We start from the raw sequence: 16,289 nt of genomic DNA, 5'->3' as shown, positions 1-16,289 counted from the left end.
GGTTGATGATCGTCAATTGGGAGGTGGGGACAAGAAGCAGTTGTCGAGGAATTATTTCCCTGTGTCAACACTTATACTGCTGTAGTGTGATATATAATGTCTACTGCAGAGGAGGAGGAGTCAATCTTGAATAGCATTCAGACAGCATCCTCTACTGCAGAAATGGATGACTGGTTCCTCATGGGCTAGATCAGTGGTGGTGAACCTATGGCACGGGTGCCAGAAGTGGCACTCAGAGGCCTCTCTGTGGGCACGCGCAAACAGAGTCCCCCCCCCCCCCAGATCTAGGCTGGCCTGGGCCACTGGGCTCGATTATTAGCATTAAACCTAAGACCTAGTTTTGGGGAAGCAGTGTAGGTAACCCTGTTAAGCACTATTAAACCCACTGATTTTCATGCGAAGAACTAAAGCGTGATCCTTTACCTGGGAGTAAGCTCAGTTGCTGGCAATGGGTCTTGCTTCTGAGTAAGCCCTCCTAGGGTCGTGATTCACCCGTTGGAAGAGTTACATGGTTGCTTCAAAGCAAAGCCACCGACTACCGCCAAGCTTACTCCTGAGTAACGCGCGCCTTGGAGCCAATCGTTTTTCCTAAACTAAAACCTCAGTATTCAGGCTAAATTGCCGTGTTGGCACTTTGCGATAAATAAGTGGGCTTTGGGTTGCAATTTGGGCACTCAGCCTCGAAAAGGTTCGCCATCACTGGGCTAGATCCTTTCCAAACTGCTTTATCTGGTCTCCAATAGGACTATTAAAATTTTAATCAAAATGAGTTTTTAAAGGTTTCTCCACAGCTTTGTCTAAAAAGGAGATGAATAAGATTTGATCAATTTGTGCTTTAATTTATATCTCTTTTTAGGCCTTATTTATAACACTGTTGGTGGCACTTTGAAGATATCTACTAGATCTAAGTTCAGTGTTGTTGTTGGTGTCTCTTGTGCCTTATGGGGAAAAGGTATAAGACTTCCATGAATCTAACATTTTTGAGGAAGCAAGTTTGCTCTCCAGGTCCCTGTCCCTGTCCCTGTTGGTGATCTCATTCTGTGAAGGTACATGCACACTTCACACAATCGGTAATACTATTAGGTGGTGACTCACCTGTGAAGTTAGTAGTTGGTGTTGTGAAAGGCAGGCTTTCAGATCACTGTTGAAAGAGCAGAATTCTTTTCCTCTAGAATACGGGTGTTCCTTTACATTTTAGCTGTACTACCCTTTTTCTCGTTTTCAGAAAGGCAGGGATAAAGCGCAATTGTGACAGGGAGTATGCTAAGAGGTGTGCTCACGCAAGACAATAAATGCTTGAATGTGAATTCTGCGGATTTAGAGCCATTAAATATTTGGATGTCAGTTTTTATATTACAAGGGCAATTTTAAGACTATTGTTGGTTCCTGTGAATGTTCTGTTATGTTGCACCTTTTTACCCACTTTATTTTTAAGCTGTACTGAAAGATTTCAACAAATTCTAATCAAACGCATGATAGTTTGATGTGGTCAGAACCAGATGCAGAGGTATGGATGGGGGACCAGGAAGTACATTCTGCCTCCCATCTGCTGTTGGATTTAGTTCATGAACTTTCATCATACAGGGCCTCAAGATCTTAGAGGAGGAGGTCTGTCCAGTCCTCTGAGTGTCAGAAAATCTTCCCCGAGTCTAGAAGTGCACCATTTCTCTAGACACCTGGATCATTTCTGCAAAGTGTGAACTAATTTCTGGGCTTGGATACTCTGTGTCGGAATTTAACAGGATTGCTTACCAGAACTACCTCTGATGACCAGTTTAAAAGAGGGACTTCGTTAAATAGGTTTCTACAGTCATCCCTAGTTATACCTATCTCCTTGTAGAATCTCTGTTATCAGATTATTGGCTCTTGCAGTTGAAGGTAGAATGAGATAATTGAAATGATATTGTTAATGCACAAACTGTTCCACTGTTTTAAACAACTTGTTCACACATGTTCTATATCAGTGGTTCTCAACCTTCCTAATGCCGCGACCCTTTAATACAGTTCCTCATGTTGTGGTGACCCTCAACCCTAACATTTATCCATTTTACAGATGGAGAACACTGATGCAGAGAGTCTTAGGCGACCCCTGTGAAAGGGCCGTTCGATCCCCAAAGGGGTCCCGACCCCCAGGTTGAGAACCACTGTTCTATATTATGAATGTTCTGTGCTCATAGAGCTGTTAGCATGTCATCTCTCTATAGACCTTATTTAAGAAAGTAGGGAAGATGATCACCAGGAAACCAATTATGACTCTGTAATGCAGCATCCAGAATTTGGTGGCTATCAAATATAATCTGGGAATTCCATATATTCTCTTGATGTATTGGATGGTGGAAAAAAAATACTGTTCAGATTTCCCATCAATTTTCTAAAGGCTGTATACACAACAAAAATATTTTCTTTCATTATTAAAAAAAGTTAATGTTTTCTCTTGTTTCCATCTCTTCCCTAGTATCCATATTTCCCTAACATTATTGCACACAAAACCTGGGGTGGCACAACAATTCGTGAACGACATCCAAGAGTCTGTCTCTGAGATTATGAAGGACCCTAAAGCCAAAACAACTGGGGTGGTAAGGCAATCTATCTATCTATCTATCTATCTATCTATCTATCTATCTATCTATCTATCTATCTATCTATCTATCTATCTATCTATCTATCTATCTATCTATCTATCTATCTATCTATCTATCTATCTATCTATCTATCTATCTATCTATCTATCTATCTATCTATCTATCTATCTATCTATCTATCTATCTATCTATCTATCTATCTATCTTTCTTTCTTTCTTTCTTTCTTTCTTTCTTTCTTTCTTTCTTTCTTTGATTGAAGTATAACATTTACTGTGCTCAGATTTATTCACAAACATTTAACTGGATTTAAAGTCGTACTTCAAGCTGTTATGTTGCTAATATCTTCTGCCTACCACATTAAGAATGTCAAAATTATTTTAGTCATCTTCCTGTTAATTTTATATCTTGAGAGGGATGCAAATTTTTCATTTTTTCCATTATATATTGCATCAACAGCTGTGTTTGAAATTGTCAGTACCAGCATAGCTTTTTATTTTAGACTCTTCTCCAGTTACTTTCAGTCCTTTAATTTTGGAGTCTTGACTGATCTCAGTCACCAGTACTTTTAGAACAAGAAGAGAAGTTTGGATTTATACCCTGCTTTTCTCAACTGTAAGGAGTCTCAAAGCGGCTTACAAACTCCTTTTCTTCCGCTCCCCACAACAGATACCTTGTGAGGTAGGTGGGGCTGAGAGAGTTGAGAGAATTGTGACTAGCCCAAGGTCACCCGGCAGACTTCATGTATAGGAGTGGGGAAATAAATCTGGTTCATCAGATTAGAGTCCACCACTCATGTGTAGGAGTGGGGAATCAAACTCGGTTCTCCAGTTTAGAGTCCACCTGCTCTTAACTACTGCACCACATTGTTGGTGAATAAAAGACTGGAGATAATGACATGTTCCTTTTTCAATTTGAAATCTAATAGTTGAAAATCTAGCCATTAAAATCTTTGCATGTTGTCTTGTATAAATACATTGTATTCAGTTCATGAATCGTGTGCCACAATTTAAATTTCAAAGCATCTTCAGTAAAAAAAAAAAAAGACAGGGTATATTATCAAATGCTTTTTCTGCATCTAAAAAATAACCACTGCTTCTTTCTCCTTTTTTCCACATATCCTATTGCATTACCTAAAAAACAGACATTATTCTTCATATACAAAGTCTGTCAAATCTTCATGGATTAATCGTGCTATGTTATTAATCTTTTCACCATAAGTAAAACATTTATTGTTCATATTTAACAGTGAGATGAGTCTATGAGATTGTGGCAACGAATCCAGTTTAATATTTGCTTGTTTCATTCACAACTTATTGCAGAGATTATATTAAATTCTCTTGAGCCCTTCGGGGATAGGCGGCCTATAAGTTTAATAAAATAAAATAAAATAATTCCATTGCTGTAAGTCTATCTGGGCCCAGTGCTTTGTCTTTTTCTGCTCCTTTGTGGCTTGTGATATTCCTTGAATTATAATGAAAGTCTAGATCTAATTTTACTTTATTTTTTGTTGCTTGAATTTATAGGGTGCTATCTATGGTATGGCCCAAACCATCCCAGACAGAAGTATGATCACAGATATTTCTCATGTGTTCCTGGATGCCTTGTACAACACGGAGCCCCTCTCTGCTGATTCCACGCTCGTGAATGGATCCCACTGATTCCACAGTAACTTGTGCCTTCCAACTAGTGGGCGGTATTCTAAAGGTTTTGAGGAAAGAGAATGTCTTTTAATGGCTGTTCTTCCTGCAAGTGCAGGGCGCATGGCAGCACAGTGACATCCCTTGGTCTGAAAGTGCCACAGACATCACACTAGAGGGTTTTTTGGTTGTTAGTTGTGAATGTTGTGAATTAATTGTAAATTTTCACAATAGACAGAAATTTAATACTAACGCTGTATTTTTTTCAAGTTAGTGCACACTGCCACAGACCTGAAAGAAAGTCGTGGCTAATTCATTGCGTAGTCCCTCGTAACTCAGGTGTTTGTTCAAAATCTCTTCATTCCCTGCTGTATTCACTTTAATTGACCCTGTGGTTCACTCTTTCCTGCGTTTTATTCATTTTGACCTCTGAAAAACTTTCCTTCCCAGAATGAAGGTGGAATGAAGAACGGTTTTTTAGATCAGCGTGTGAAATTTGGTCTAACACTTGTTGTGCTTCTTTGTCCACCCCCCCACACTCTGTTTAGCTTATAGCCTTACTGTATTTTGAGTTTTTACAATACCACCTCTGCTCTTGTTGAGCTGAGCATATCTTTGGAGACGTTGCAAGCAAAATGATTCTTCATTCCTCGGTATATAATCAGACGGGTTTGCACTAATTTAAGATGCTGCAGGCGGCATACTAGGAAATCTAACTGGGATTCCCGGGAGCCAGCGTTGTACTTTGAAAAGCCCAGATCCTGGATTGACTCCAGTTCTGTAATTGGGAGTTTTTGTACGGCCATGGCACAAAAGTCAACTTTCTACCTGTCCTTTTGAGTACAAAATGATCATCTTTATGTAGCAGTGGTCTCTATTGAATTGTTCTTTTTTTGTGCTCACAGTTAGGTCTGTTTTCAAGAGGGGACTTACATGTTTGCCTTAATGCTGATAGCAGCCCTTCTGGGATGCCAAAGATCAGCTGTTGACTGATAAACTTATTGATGGTACTACACTGAAAGTAACTTCAGTGGCAGGTTAGCCTCAGGTATAATACACTCCATCCTCCATGTATTGTTGTCCCAGCCAGAGCTCTTCACAGGCTTTCCCTGTTGCATTATAATCATTTTCAGCTCTAGCCCCATTGCAGAGGAGTTTGTTATGACAGGGTTTTCAAGAAACCAAGTAAGATTTAGCTTTCCTCCAAGTGTTGAAGTGAGGGTGGAGTGTAGTTTTAAATCAGGATTTTAGCTATTTCTGAATACCACTACATTGTACTACCTTATGGAAACCTAGTAAGGGATAACCAGAAACTGAAGGAAGCATGGTTGATTATAAATACTTTCAACTTGATGCATTTGGGACAGGTCTGATTAGTCTTCACTAGTCTGAAATTGGGAAATGTTTGTTCAGTGTAACATTTGTCTTGAATATGCTGAATGCAAAGCAACTTGAAGACTATTGTTTGAATGAAGAACTGAAACCTGGTTTCAAAAGGCGCACACATATAAATTTCTGTATTTTCTCCCATTTGTTTTTTGTGAAAGGGAAACATTGTCACTGTTATTTCCCTTTTGTGAAAGGGAAATATTGTCACTGTATACTTGATCCAAAATTAAGTGGGATTAACAAACTATGAAAATGTTTCATGTTTTGGCAAAACTTTGCATTGAGTTTTCTTGTCAAATTGAGCATCACAACTCTGTTTAGATTTTATTTAAAGAAAGCTTCACAACAGATATCGTCTTTGCAGTACTTAATTCTTGTTTACTTTCATGTAACTATGCAGACTTCAGGGTTTTTAAAATATTTCTACTCCCAAGTAGGTTAATTTTAAGGTTTTTTGGTCTTACATGTAGAAGTTATTAAGCATAAGCATAAGCATTTTATTGTCATTGTGCACGCACAACGAAATCTACAGCAGCATTCCTCGATGCACACAATTTCAGACTCATACCCCATCCTCACTTTCCCCTTCCTCCATCCCTCCCTACACAGCCCCAAACACATCAACACGAAGCCGTTAGACTATTCAACAAGACTTAACTAAATCTGTATCAGTTATTGAGCTGAAACTAAAAAGCAAGCAAGGGGTGGGGTGGATGAGGATATATTTATTGTTAAAAGTTTTTTAAATAAGTGATGAGCTGTTATACACAAGTCTCTGTAGCAGTGGTGAAGAGGCTTGTGTTTTCATTGCGCCTCTACTCCAGCAGGAAAACCAAGGTTAGCGAGAAATTTATTGTAAACACTTCAACCATATACAGTGCAGTTTTATTTAGGTAATTCTACAACTGTACTTTGATTGGGCTAATGCAATACTGCTTGGAGAACTACAGATTAACAACATTGTGTACAGCAACTTGATGCAAGAGATTTTCAGAGGTTAGGAAAAAGTCAGAGCTTGGGTAAGACAGCTCAGCATGATGGATTCCCTGACCAAGGCAACTGTGGGAGGTATAGTCAAGGTTGAGTTCTGTGACTGAAAAGAAACAGCAATACTGATAAGCAGATGAACATCTTTTCGCTCAGACGGTCATGTTTGGCAAGAGGCTGTTCAGACACAAGAGAAGGTGCGTATGTGTGTGGGGGTGGGCGGCAGTTTCATGTACTTGACGTTTCAAGACAAAGAACCTGCAACTTGCTCAATATAGCTGGCAAGGTTGATGTCCCGTTCAGACAAGCCTGCACATTCATGGGTGCTTAGGGTTATATGGACCTGCAATACAAAAAAGCATCTAGTTAGACCACATTTCACACTGAAATCTAACCAGTTTGCAGCAAGGCTGGCAGACTTAGAGTTAAGGCACTCTAGAGCACACCATCTCCCTATCAGCATGAACAGGTAAACTGTTAGGGCATCAAAAGACCTAGAAGCCTGACTCAGTTTGATTCTAAGGGAGTTCCAGGTGACATTGAAGCACTGTTAGCACGGGAAGCAACTCCTTTTCTTTGAAGAGAGGAACACACCATATTACTGTACTGCAGCCAAGGTTTCAAACAGCCAGTAGCCCCTGTTCTTTTATAAAGTGCCTTCAGGCTTTGCCTTGGAAAAGAAGCGGGAGGAAACCTTCCCCTTCCTGTTTTTATCCCCATGTAATTCTGTCTGCCAGTGGGTTAAGTATATAAACGACTAGTGGGTGGGAGTGTTGGACAAACCGGGGGCATTGGGAGGCTCAGCCTGTGTCAGGCAAAACCCTTCTTGTTTTTGAGGTCTGGCAATGGTGTGATTGCTGAATGCATTTCATACTGCTGCAATGGAGGTGAGTGCATGTAACAGTCTTACCCCTGAAACTGGGCCGGTCACTCAGAATACTGTGAGAGCTGTGACCAGGTTTCTTCTCTTACCTTGTTGTAAACATTGAACCATTCAGGGTGATGGTCCAGTTTCTCTGCCTGGAGAGCTACTCTGGTCATAAAGCCGAAAGCCTGCCGATGAAGTACAAGATAAGTTAGGAAGACCCTTGTAAGCTCTTACCATGGATTTCTCCTAGAGAATTACTCAGCCTTTGGCTGACCCTGGAACATTTCTCTGTCCCCCTTCCATGAGGGTGGAGTCGGGGATCACACCACACAAACCACTCGATGCCTACGGCATGTACTTGGTAATGTACTCTGCAAATGTGAAATATGGGCTCCAACCATATTTGTGTACAAGTTGTGAAATGTTACTAACTTAGATTATTCATATAATTAGTACCACAGAACAGCATGAAATGACCTGAGTATGGAATATTAATCCTTCCAAGGTCTGAAATGCCATACATAGGATCATGCAAATAACAATACTTTGCCACTGATTTCAGGAAGATCTGGCTTTATGATGCTTTTATATGGCGAAATCAGGTGAAGGTATTTACAGGCTGATGGAAAACAGCTACAGCATACAAGTGTCCCAATTTCTTTTGCAGTGTTGCAGAAGATCCTAAGCCAGCGGTTCTCAACCTGGGGGTCGTGACCCCATTGGGGGTCAAACGACCCTTTCACAGGGGTTGCCTATGATCATTGGAAAATGGCCTTTTTATATTTCATATATACCAATTTTATGGGTGGGGGTCACCACAACATGAGGAACTGTATTAAAGGGTCGTGGCATTAGGAAGGTTGAGAACTACTGTCCTAAGCACTATAAGCATGGACACCCAAAGGAAGTGATGCCACGCCATAACTGTACCCCCAAGTATTCTGTCTGAGTCACATACTAAAGTGATTTCCTTTGGTCGTCTCCCTGTCCATGGGCTGCACGGCAGGCTCCTTCCCCCACCTCATGCAGTTGCTAATTTGCACCCCAGCCAGCCTCAACACCTGCACTAGCAACTAAGTGCCTAAAAGTTTCTCTAGAATCGACAGACATGCAATAAGAATTTGGTTACCCGGTTGAAGTCCTTGAAATGGAACTCTTTGTAAATGGCATCTCTGCCTTCCACCTCGTTCCATCCCACAGCTCTGAGATTTGGCAGCAGCTGGTCTCTCTCTTCAGCGCTTAGTCTGTGAGCTTTTCCTGCCTAGGAAGGAAAAAAGAGCCACTGGCATTGAGGAGATTTGGGAGTTCAGCTTAATTTCTCTGACATGAAAGGCACACTTGCAGTATCAACCCGGAGCCTGCTTTCAATCATTCACGGCTTTAATTATTATAGTTGAAAGTTAGATCGGATGGCTGATTTGGGCGGAGGGGTTGATGCACAGTAGGGGAGCACAGCACATACTTTGCAGCCAAAAGTTTTCGGGCCTTTCAGCCTTCAGCCACACATATCAGGTAACAGTTGATGGGAAAGATCTCACAACAGTTCAGGGACTTCTTATAACCTAGCTTTATATTGCCGCTTGCACAAAGTTATAATGTCCAGCAACAAACTCAGCTGTGCAACTCACTTCACACAGATCACTCTTGTTTCTGATGCATTGGTAACGTTAGAGCTTAATCCAGATTAATGTGGTATCTGGAGCCTGCAGCTAGCAAGCATCTGTTTTGGGAATGGGAAAACATTTCTCTATTAGCCAGTTTATTGTTTGGTTAATGGTTAATGAGTTTGCTCCTTCCTGCTGGGAGGGATAGTCAACAACTCGGAATGCGGCAGCCTTGCCCAGCATTTTCTGTACAAAACAAACACCCAGCTACACAGAGTGCTCCACACTGTGCCATGAAAACAAACACATCTTGTCCAGAACTGACTCTGAAGATGCCAGTCATAGATGCGGACAAAACATTAGGAGCTAAAACTTCCAGACCGCAGCCATACTGCCCAGAGAACCCACAACAGGCAGCATGATTGAGGATATTTAAATGCTTCTTTGAAGGGGAATGGTTGCCCAGCTTTTGTGACATTGTGTGGCTTTTCCATTTTGGCCCCACCTTGTGGAACGGCTAGCCTGAGTTGGTCAGAAAGGCTCGCATTCACCTGGCATTGGCTTTTCTACACACAGCATTGTACTGAAGGATTCACAAAATTAGCAAGAAAAATTATTAGGGACTGTGGTCTATACTACTGTGTATAGTTCGCTGAAACTAGGATCCTACTACAGAATGTTGCATCATTTGCTTCAGTTCTGTTTTAGGTTTCTGGTTTGGTTCTACAACCTGAATCCCATAGCATTATTTACTGAACATCCCGCCTGTCAATGGCATTGACTCACCCCATTTAATCTGCCTTGAGTCCCAGTGAGAAAGGCAAGACTATAAATAATGTAAATAAATAAAATTTGAAAGGGGGCAGGGAATGAGAATGGGAAACAAAAGGCTACAATATGGTATTTGAATAGAATGCCCCAAGTGGCTCTGGACTCTGTACAGTCCTTTCTAGACTATATTTATTTATATCCACGTGGATCTGTCAGGCAGCAATTAAACAGCCACAATTAAGCTGGCCTTTTCCTCCCTCCCTGGCAATTAACTACAAGAAATCCAATAAACCCTGTATCAGTCTGTCTGTCCCCGACGCCTTCTGAAACCGGACAGGTTTAACTTGAAGATTAAAGAAGGCCAAGAGGGAGGACTGCAGATGTTACAAACACACTCTGAAATCTCTAGGGCTCTCTTATCCAAATGAAAGCAAATCTGTTAAGCTCTGCCCCTGCAACACCTTACTTGTCAAGGAGCAGCACGCCGGGCATAATTCGATCAGGACCCATGGATCGTGCTGCTTGCCCACTGCTCGTAGAGCTCCACTTTGGTTGGTGCAGCAAGAAAAAGTCTGGCTGTGTAAAAATGGGCAAGTGGGCAAACAGGACGGGCAAACAGGGCTGCGGCTGATCAGCACAAAAAGGCTCCAGACAGTGCCCTTGTAGAGAGATCACTTGATAAGCTAGTTCAAAGTATCCTAGCAACGGGGAAGGGAGGGAAGGTGGCAAGCAGACTCAACAGGAGGCCAGCAGCACAGCCACACACCTCCCTTGGAAGTGTACAGCTAGGAGGACAACAATATTTGAGAATGCAGGAAGTGTGGGAAAGGGCTCCTCTTGAATCACAGACAGCCTTTTGCCTGCTCAAGACAGGAGTGTGCACACTGGGAGCATCAATGGGAGAAGGTCTGGCTGTGGGTAAAGACCCAGATTCCCTTCACCGAAGTCCAGCAATACAGCGGCATCGTGGCAGCCTTGATCCTGCCTCAAAGGAGATCAGATAGCAGAGATGAAGCAAGGAGCCTATTGATTTTCTTTCCGCTTTCCCATTGGGAGAAACGAGCGCCACCTCCAGTTCTGGGTTGCACAAAGCAGCACTCATTGCACAACAGCAGCACATCGCATGCATTACTTAATTGGATTTTAGAGCGCCAAGCTTTGAGCGTCTTCTGTTTGAAGAAAATGCCATCCCTTCTCAGGTGCAGTTTTCCTACATCCCCGGTTCGCACTCCAAATTCTGTTCTCGGCAGGATCAATGTATAAAAGGAAACTTCCCCGTTGTTAACTAGTTACTATTTTAATTGCTTCAGAGCTCTAACGTGCATACAAGATCCCTCCCACACAGCAGAAGTAATGCTTTCCAAACGCTTCTCTGTGATCTTCCAAGGACACGTGCATTATATTACAGCAGATTAGAAACAGTTGGGGGGTGGGAACAACAACGACGTTACTTTCTAACCCCACTATAAACTCAAATATGGAAACTAGATCAGGCAAAGAGAGAAAAAATAGTCTAGCCTTCTTATTCGGAGCTGAAAAGAGTCAGCTATTCCAAGCTTTAACTGAGACTTTGTTACCCCAGCATAGGGTATCGTCTTCACCCCCAGCACCCCTCTACATCCAACCCCATAACTGAAGTTGTTGGCCCCAACCATCCTGAGCAACTGATTTATAGTCTTGTCTTAGCCTAGACAGAACCGGCTAGTCTAAGCATAGACATCCCCAGAAGGCTTTCAGACAGAGTCTAGCCTATTGCAGAATCTAAACACCCATCCTTGCGTTACTGATGCGATGGTACCCCAGAGAGTTGTGGCCTGTGGGGTTGCAGGATAGCACCCCAGAATCGCAGATCACAAAAGAGCACAGTGATTCCAATGGAGTCAACCCCGAGCCAGCAACCAGATCTTGCCTCGCTCCACCCACCCTTTACAAACCAGCCTTCTAACTTCTAAGAAGCAAACATGGTGCTTAAATTGGGTTACTTATCAACCGGGGGGCGCCTCGCCGGAGCAACACGCAGCTTCCTGGTCTTGGAGAGTATCAAAGTCGACCTCGCGCAATCGGCAGCCTCACTTACCATGCCTGCGGCGAACGACTCGACCAGATTGCCCACCTGGGCAGCAAGTCAGCCCCAGGCACCCGCCTCCCGCTACTCCCCCCCACCCCCGGAAGAGGGCGCGGCCGCTGCTGGAAAAGCGGCCACACGGCGCCCTCGCCTGCCACGGTTGGCCAGTGCCAGGGAGAAGGGGCGGGATGGCAGGGAATAAATATTCAAGACGGCATTTTCTCGCGTTTGGTGCTAGTGGGAGCGGGTGAGCTGTGATTGAATTGCCTTTGCTCCGATATAGGAGCGACGTGGATCAGTGGCGTTATTTGCCCGGGGACATGGGGGTAACCAGAAGCTTAGCGCCAACGGGACATCGTGGGCGGATAGTCCCATGCGCGGCGGAGGCACCCGGGCGGGCAGGGGAAAACCCTTCTCCGTCCGGCGGTGGAGAAATGGTGGCCGCGGCCTGCCCGGTGCCGCTGCCTCTCGAGCTGTGGGAGGCAGCGGCACTGGGCAGGGAAACCCCCTCTGCCATAGGTGGGCCGAGGGCGGGATGGCAGCTTCCGCCTGCTCAGTGCCGCCTCCTGTCGCGCTGCAGGAGGCAGTGGTGCGGGGCAGAGAAACCCCCTCTGCCCAACGCAGGGGTATAACGAGGCAAACTGTAGCCCTGGGCAAAACCTGTTGGATGCCCCCCGCCCCCACCATGGGCGGCCGCTCTACCACGACCAATTTTTTTTGCACCAGGACATTGGTGCCTGCAGGGGGTGCATTTTTAGACATATCAGCACTGAAATTTCAGCGTATCATCAGGAGACTGTCTTTATGCAACTCCCCAAGTTTGGTGAGGTTTGGTTCAGGGAGTCCAAAGTTATGGACTTGTTTCCAATGGGAGCTAATAGGAGATGGGGGCTACAGTTTTGAGAGTCCATAACTTTGGCCCCCCTGAACCAAACTGCACCAAACCTGGGGGGTATCATCAGGGCAGTCTCCTGATGAGACCATGAAAGTTTTGAGACTGCCAGCCTGGAAACGTTCAGGCTTCAGTATCTCCCCATTGACAGCAATACAGTAGGTAACTCACGTAGAACAAAGATTCTTGGGCAAATTTCTTGGATGTTCCTGCAGGGCAAGCGCATTTTGGATATATCAGCACTAATTGTAATTGTAGATCACTGTGGAGACTGACTTTATGGGACTCCCCAAGTTCGGTGCAGTTTGGTTTAGGGGGTCCAAAGTTATGGATCCTCAAAGGAGGTACCCCATCCCCTATTCTTTGCTAAGGAGATGGGGGCTACCCTTTTGAGGGTCCAATAACTTTGGACCCCTGAACCAAACCGCACCAAACTTGGGGGGGTGCCATCATGACAGTCTCCAAATGATACCCTGAAATTTGGTGCTGATACATCCAAAAATACACCCCCTGCAGGAACATTCCAGAAATTTGCCCAAGAATCTTTGTTCTGCATTGAGTTTTCTGCATTGCTGTCAATGGGGGTTGCAGGCTTGGTGGGGGGGGGGCACATTTCCGAAGGCAGTCTCAAAACTTTCATGGTCTCATCAGGAGACTGCCCTAATGATACCCCCCAGGTTTGGTGCAGTTTGGTTCAGGGGGGCCAAAGTTATGGACCCTCAAAACTGTAGCCCCCATCTCCTATTAGCTCCCATTGGAAACAATGGGGGATAGGGGCACCCCCTTTGGGAGTCCATAACTTTAGACTCCCTGAACTAAACCTCACCAAACTTGGGGGTAGCATAAGGACAGTCTCCTGATGATACGCTGAAAATGTGGTGCCACTAGCTTAAACACTGCGACCCCTGCAGGCAAAAAATGGAAAACCACTAAAATACCCAAAAATGAACCCCGCATTTTGATGCCCCCCACAAAGTGGTGCCCTGGGCAGATGCCCACCTTGCCCAATGGGCATTACACCCATGGCCCAACGGAGCAGGCAACCGTGGGGCTGGGGGGGGATGGCAGCTGTGGCAACTGCCTGCTCCGTGGGGCTGAGGGGGGATGGCGGCTGCGGAGGACTAAATATCCTCTGAAATACAATAATCTTATATACCTTCTGAAATGCAATGAGTGAAGGCACTCTTGACACCCATTTAAGGAAGCCACTCTAGAGGACTGGACCTACCACAGCAAAAGCCCATGACCAAACTATTGCCCTATGGACAATCCTATGAACAGTTAGCACGTGAGAATAGCAGTGTGTGTGAACAAGATCTTGGGGTTTGGGTGGACAGTAAGCAAAATATGAGCAGGCAGTGTGATGCAGTGACAAAACAAAAGGCTAATATGATCTTAGGGTGTATGAGCAGAGGGATGACATCCAAATTGCAAGATGTAATAGTCTCACACTGCATTGGTCAGTTCAAAAAAGGTGTGGGCAGAATGGAATGGGTGCAGAGAAGAGTGACAATGATGATCAGCGGCCTGGAGACCCAGCCCTGTGAAGAAGGCTGAGGGACTTGAGAATGTTTAGTCTGGAAAAGAGGAGATTGAGGGGGACATGATTGCTCTCTAGGCATTTGAAGCAGTGGCGTACTTAGGCAAACTGGAGCCCTGGGCAAAACCTGAGTTTGATGCCCCCCCCATGGGCGGCCACCCTCTCCCACCGTGACCAAACAATGATTTTTTTTCCACCAAGTCATTTCAAAGTCACCATCACAAATCTGAACACAGCAATGGGCCATGCCACACAGCAGAAATATTCTTGACAACATTTTCAAAATGCTTTCAAAATGTTTTATTACTGCTATGAAAACATTTTATGGTGTTGTATCCAGTCCCCCCAATTGGGGAAAACAGCATCACTTTCAATGTCATTTAAACTGGGGACCCCAGATTTTTCCTTCAAGGTGGATTTAAAAGGAGAATCTGGGCTCCCTAGTTTAAACAAGTGATGCTGGAATCTACCCCCAAACAGCATTATTTTCAATGGTGTTTAAACCATCTAGATCTCCCCTTTTAAATTAATCTTTGAAGGAGACTGGGGTCCCCAGTTTAAACAACATTGAAAGTGATGCTGTTTTGGGGTGGATTCTCCCCCACCCTGAAACAGCATCCCTTTCAATGTTAAAACTGGGGACCTCAGAGTCTCCCTTTAAATCCATGCCGAAGAGGGTGGTTTTAATAATAATAACAACAACAACAACAACAACAACAACAACAACAACAACAACAACAACAACAACAACAACAACAACAACAACAACAACAACAACAACAACCACCTTTATTGGGCATTGAGACATTAAAAGAAAGAAAGAAAGAAAACAAGCATTGGCAGGAAAGGGGTGGATTTAAAAAGAAAATCTGGGAAATTTAGGGGGTGCCTGCTGTCAGGGGTGCCATTATTAAGATAGCAGCACCAAAATTTCAGAGTACCTTCGTGAGACCCGACTGATGATACCACCCAGGTTTGGTGAAGTTTGGTTCAGTGGGTCCAAAGTTATGGACCCTCAGAGGTGTAGCCCCCATCTCCTATTAGCTCCAATGGGGGCTGGGGGCACTCCCTTTGGGAGTCCATAACTTTGGACTCCCTAAACCAAACCTCACCAAACCTGGGTGATATCATCAGGAAAGTTTCCCGTAAAATCTCTGAAATTTTGGGGCTGGTAGCCTAAAAACTGCACTCTCGTCAGGCCAAAACGGAAAAACACTGAAAATACAAAAAATCCCATAAACAACCTTCCAGAAGTTTTTTATGCCCCACCCACCACACAGGGGCTCTGGCAACTGCCCACTTTGCCCAATGGGAGGAACGCCTCTGATTTGAAGGGTTGTAACTTAGAGGACGACAGGGAGTTGTTCCTGTTGGCAGTAGAATATGGGGAGAAAGGTTCTGGCTGGATATGAGGAAATATTCTTTTGCAGTAAATGTTGTGCAACAGTGGAATCAGCTGCCTAGGGAGGTGGTGAGCTCCCCCTCATTGGCAGTCTTTAAGCAGTAGCTGGAATGTGGGCTGATCCTGCACTGACCAGGAGGTTGGACTAGATGGCCTGTATGGCCCATTCCAATTCTATATGTATGCATATTAAGACCAATATCCTCCACCTAAATATTCCCACTCTAAAAATCTTCATTAAAGAAGTCCATAAGCCTCCAAGGATGGATCACACCTAACAGGAAGAGACAAATACATTCATGCCTTTGGCAGGTGTGATCTGACCATGGCAATTGAGCTAGTGAGACAAGGTAGACTTAACATGAATGTTGACATCCTCCAGATTAATCCATCTATCTGCTATCCATCTCTTTGTCTGTCCATCTTTCCTCCATCCTTATAGTCCACCTTTACACTGAAACTCAGGGCATATTGTATGGTGTAAGTTAATGAAATCAACAGGACAGGGCATCTAATAAAATCAATGTAATAGGATTAAGATTGCAGAAATC

General features: G+C 44.1%; 2 protein-coding genes across 3 annotated transcripts in view; one reads left to right on the top strand and one right to left on the bottom strand.

Moving 5' to 3' along the window:
- SGPL1 (sphingosine-1-phosphate lyase 1) overlaps positions 1–5,959 on the top strand; it is a 57,587-nt gene extending 51,628 nt beyond the window's left edge. Inside the window, 2 exon segments of the mRNA XM_048505850.1 lie at positions 2,456–2,576; positions 4,107–5,959. Of these exon segments, the coding sequence (XP_048361807.1) occupies positions 2,456–2,576; positions 4,107–4,241 (256 nt within the window). The 3' untranslated portion in view covers positions 4,242–5,959.
- A 355-nt stretch (positions 5,960–6,314) lies between these two features.
- Positions 6,315–12,022, bottom strand: PCBD1 (pterin-4 alpha-carbinolamine dehydratase 1). 2 transcript variants are annotated; one of them, XM_048505851.1, is made up of 4 exons: positions 11,917–12,022; positions 8,594–8,725; positions 7,569–7,649; positions 6,315–6,939 (listed from the first exon to the last, which is right to left on the bottom strand). In XM_048505851.1, the coding sequence occupies exons 1-4, from the start codon at positions 11,917–11,919 to the stop codon at positions 6,841–6,843; spliced, it is 315 nt and encodes a 104-aa protein (XP_048361808.1). In that variant the 5' UTR covers positions 11,920–12,022; the 3' UTR covers positions 6,315–6,840. The 2 variants fall into 2 exon arrangements, with proteins under 2 accessions (XP_048361808.1, XP_048361809.1); XM_048505852.1 differs by having other exon boundaries at positions 11,822–11,947.
- Between the last annotated feature and the right edge of the window lie 4,267 nt (positions 12,023–16,289).

This window comes from Sphaerodactylus townsendi, linkage group LG08 (assembly GCF_021028975.2).
Source record: "Sphaerodactylus townsendi isolate TG3544 linkage group LG08, MPM_Stown_v2.3, whole genome shotgun sequence".
NCBI classification, from domain to species: domain Eukaryota; kingdom Metazoa; phylum Chordata; class Lepidosauria; order Squamata; family Sphaerodactylidae; genus Sphaerodactylus; species Sphaerodactylus townsendi.
Note: the sequence above shows the minus strand (reverse complement) of the source record. Positions and strands in the feature narration are given on the sequence as shown.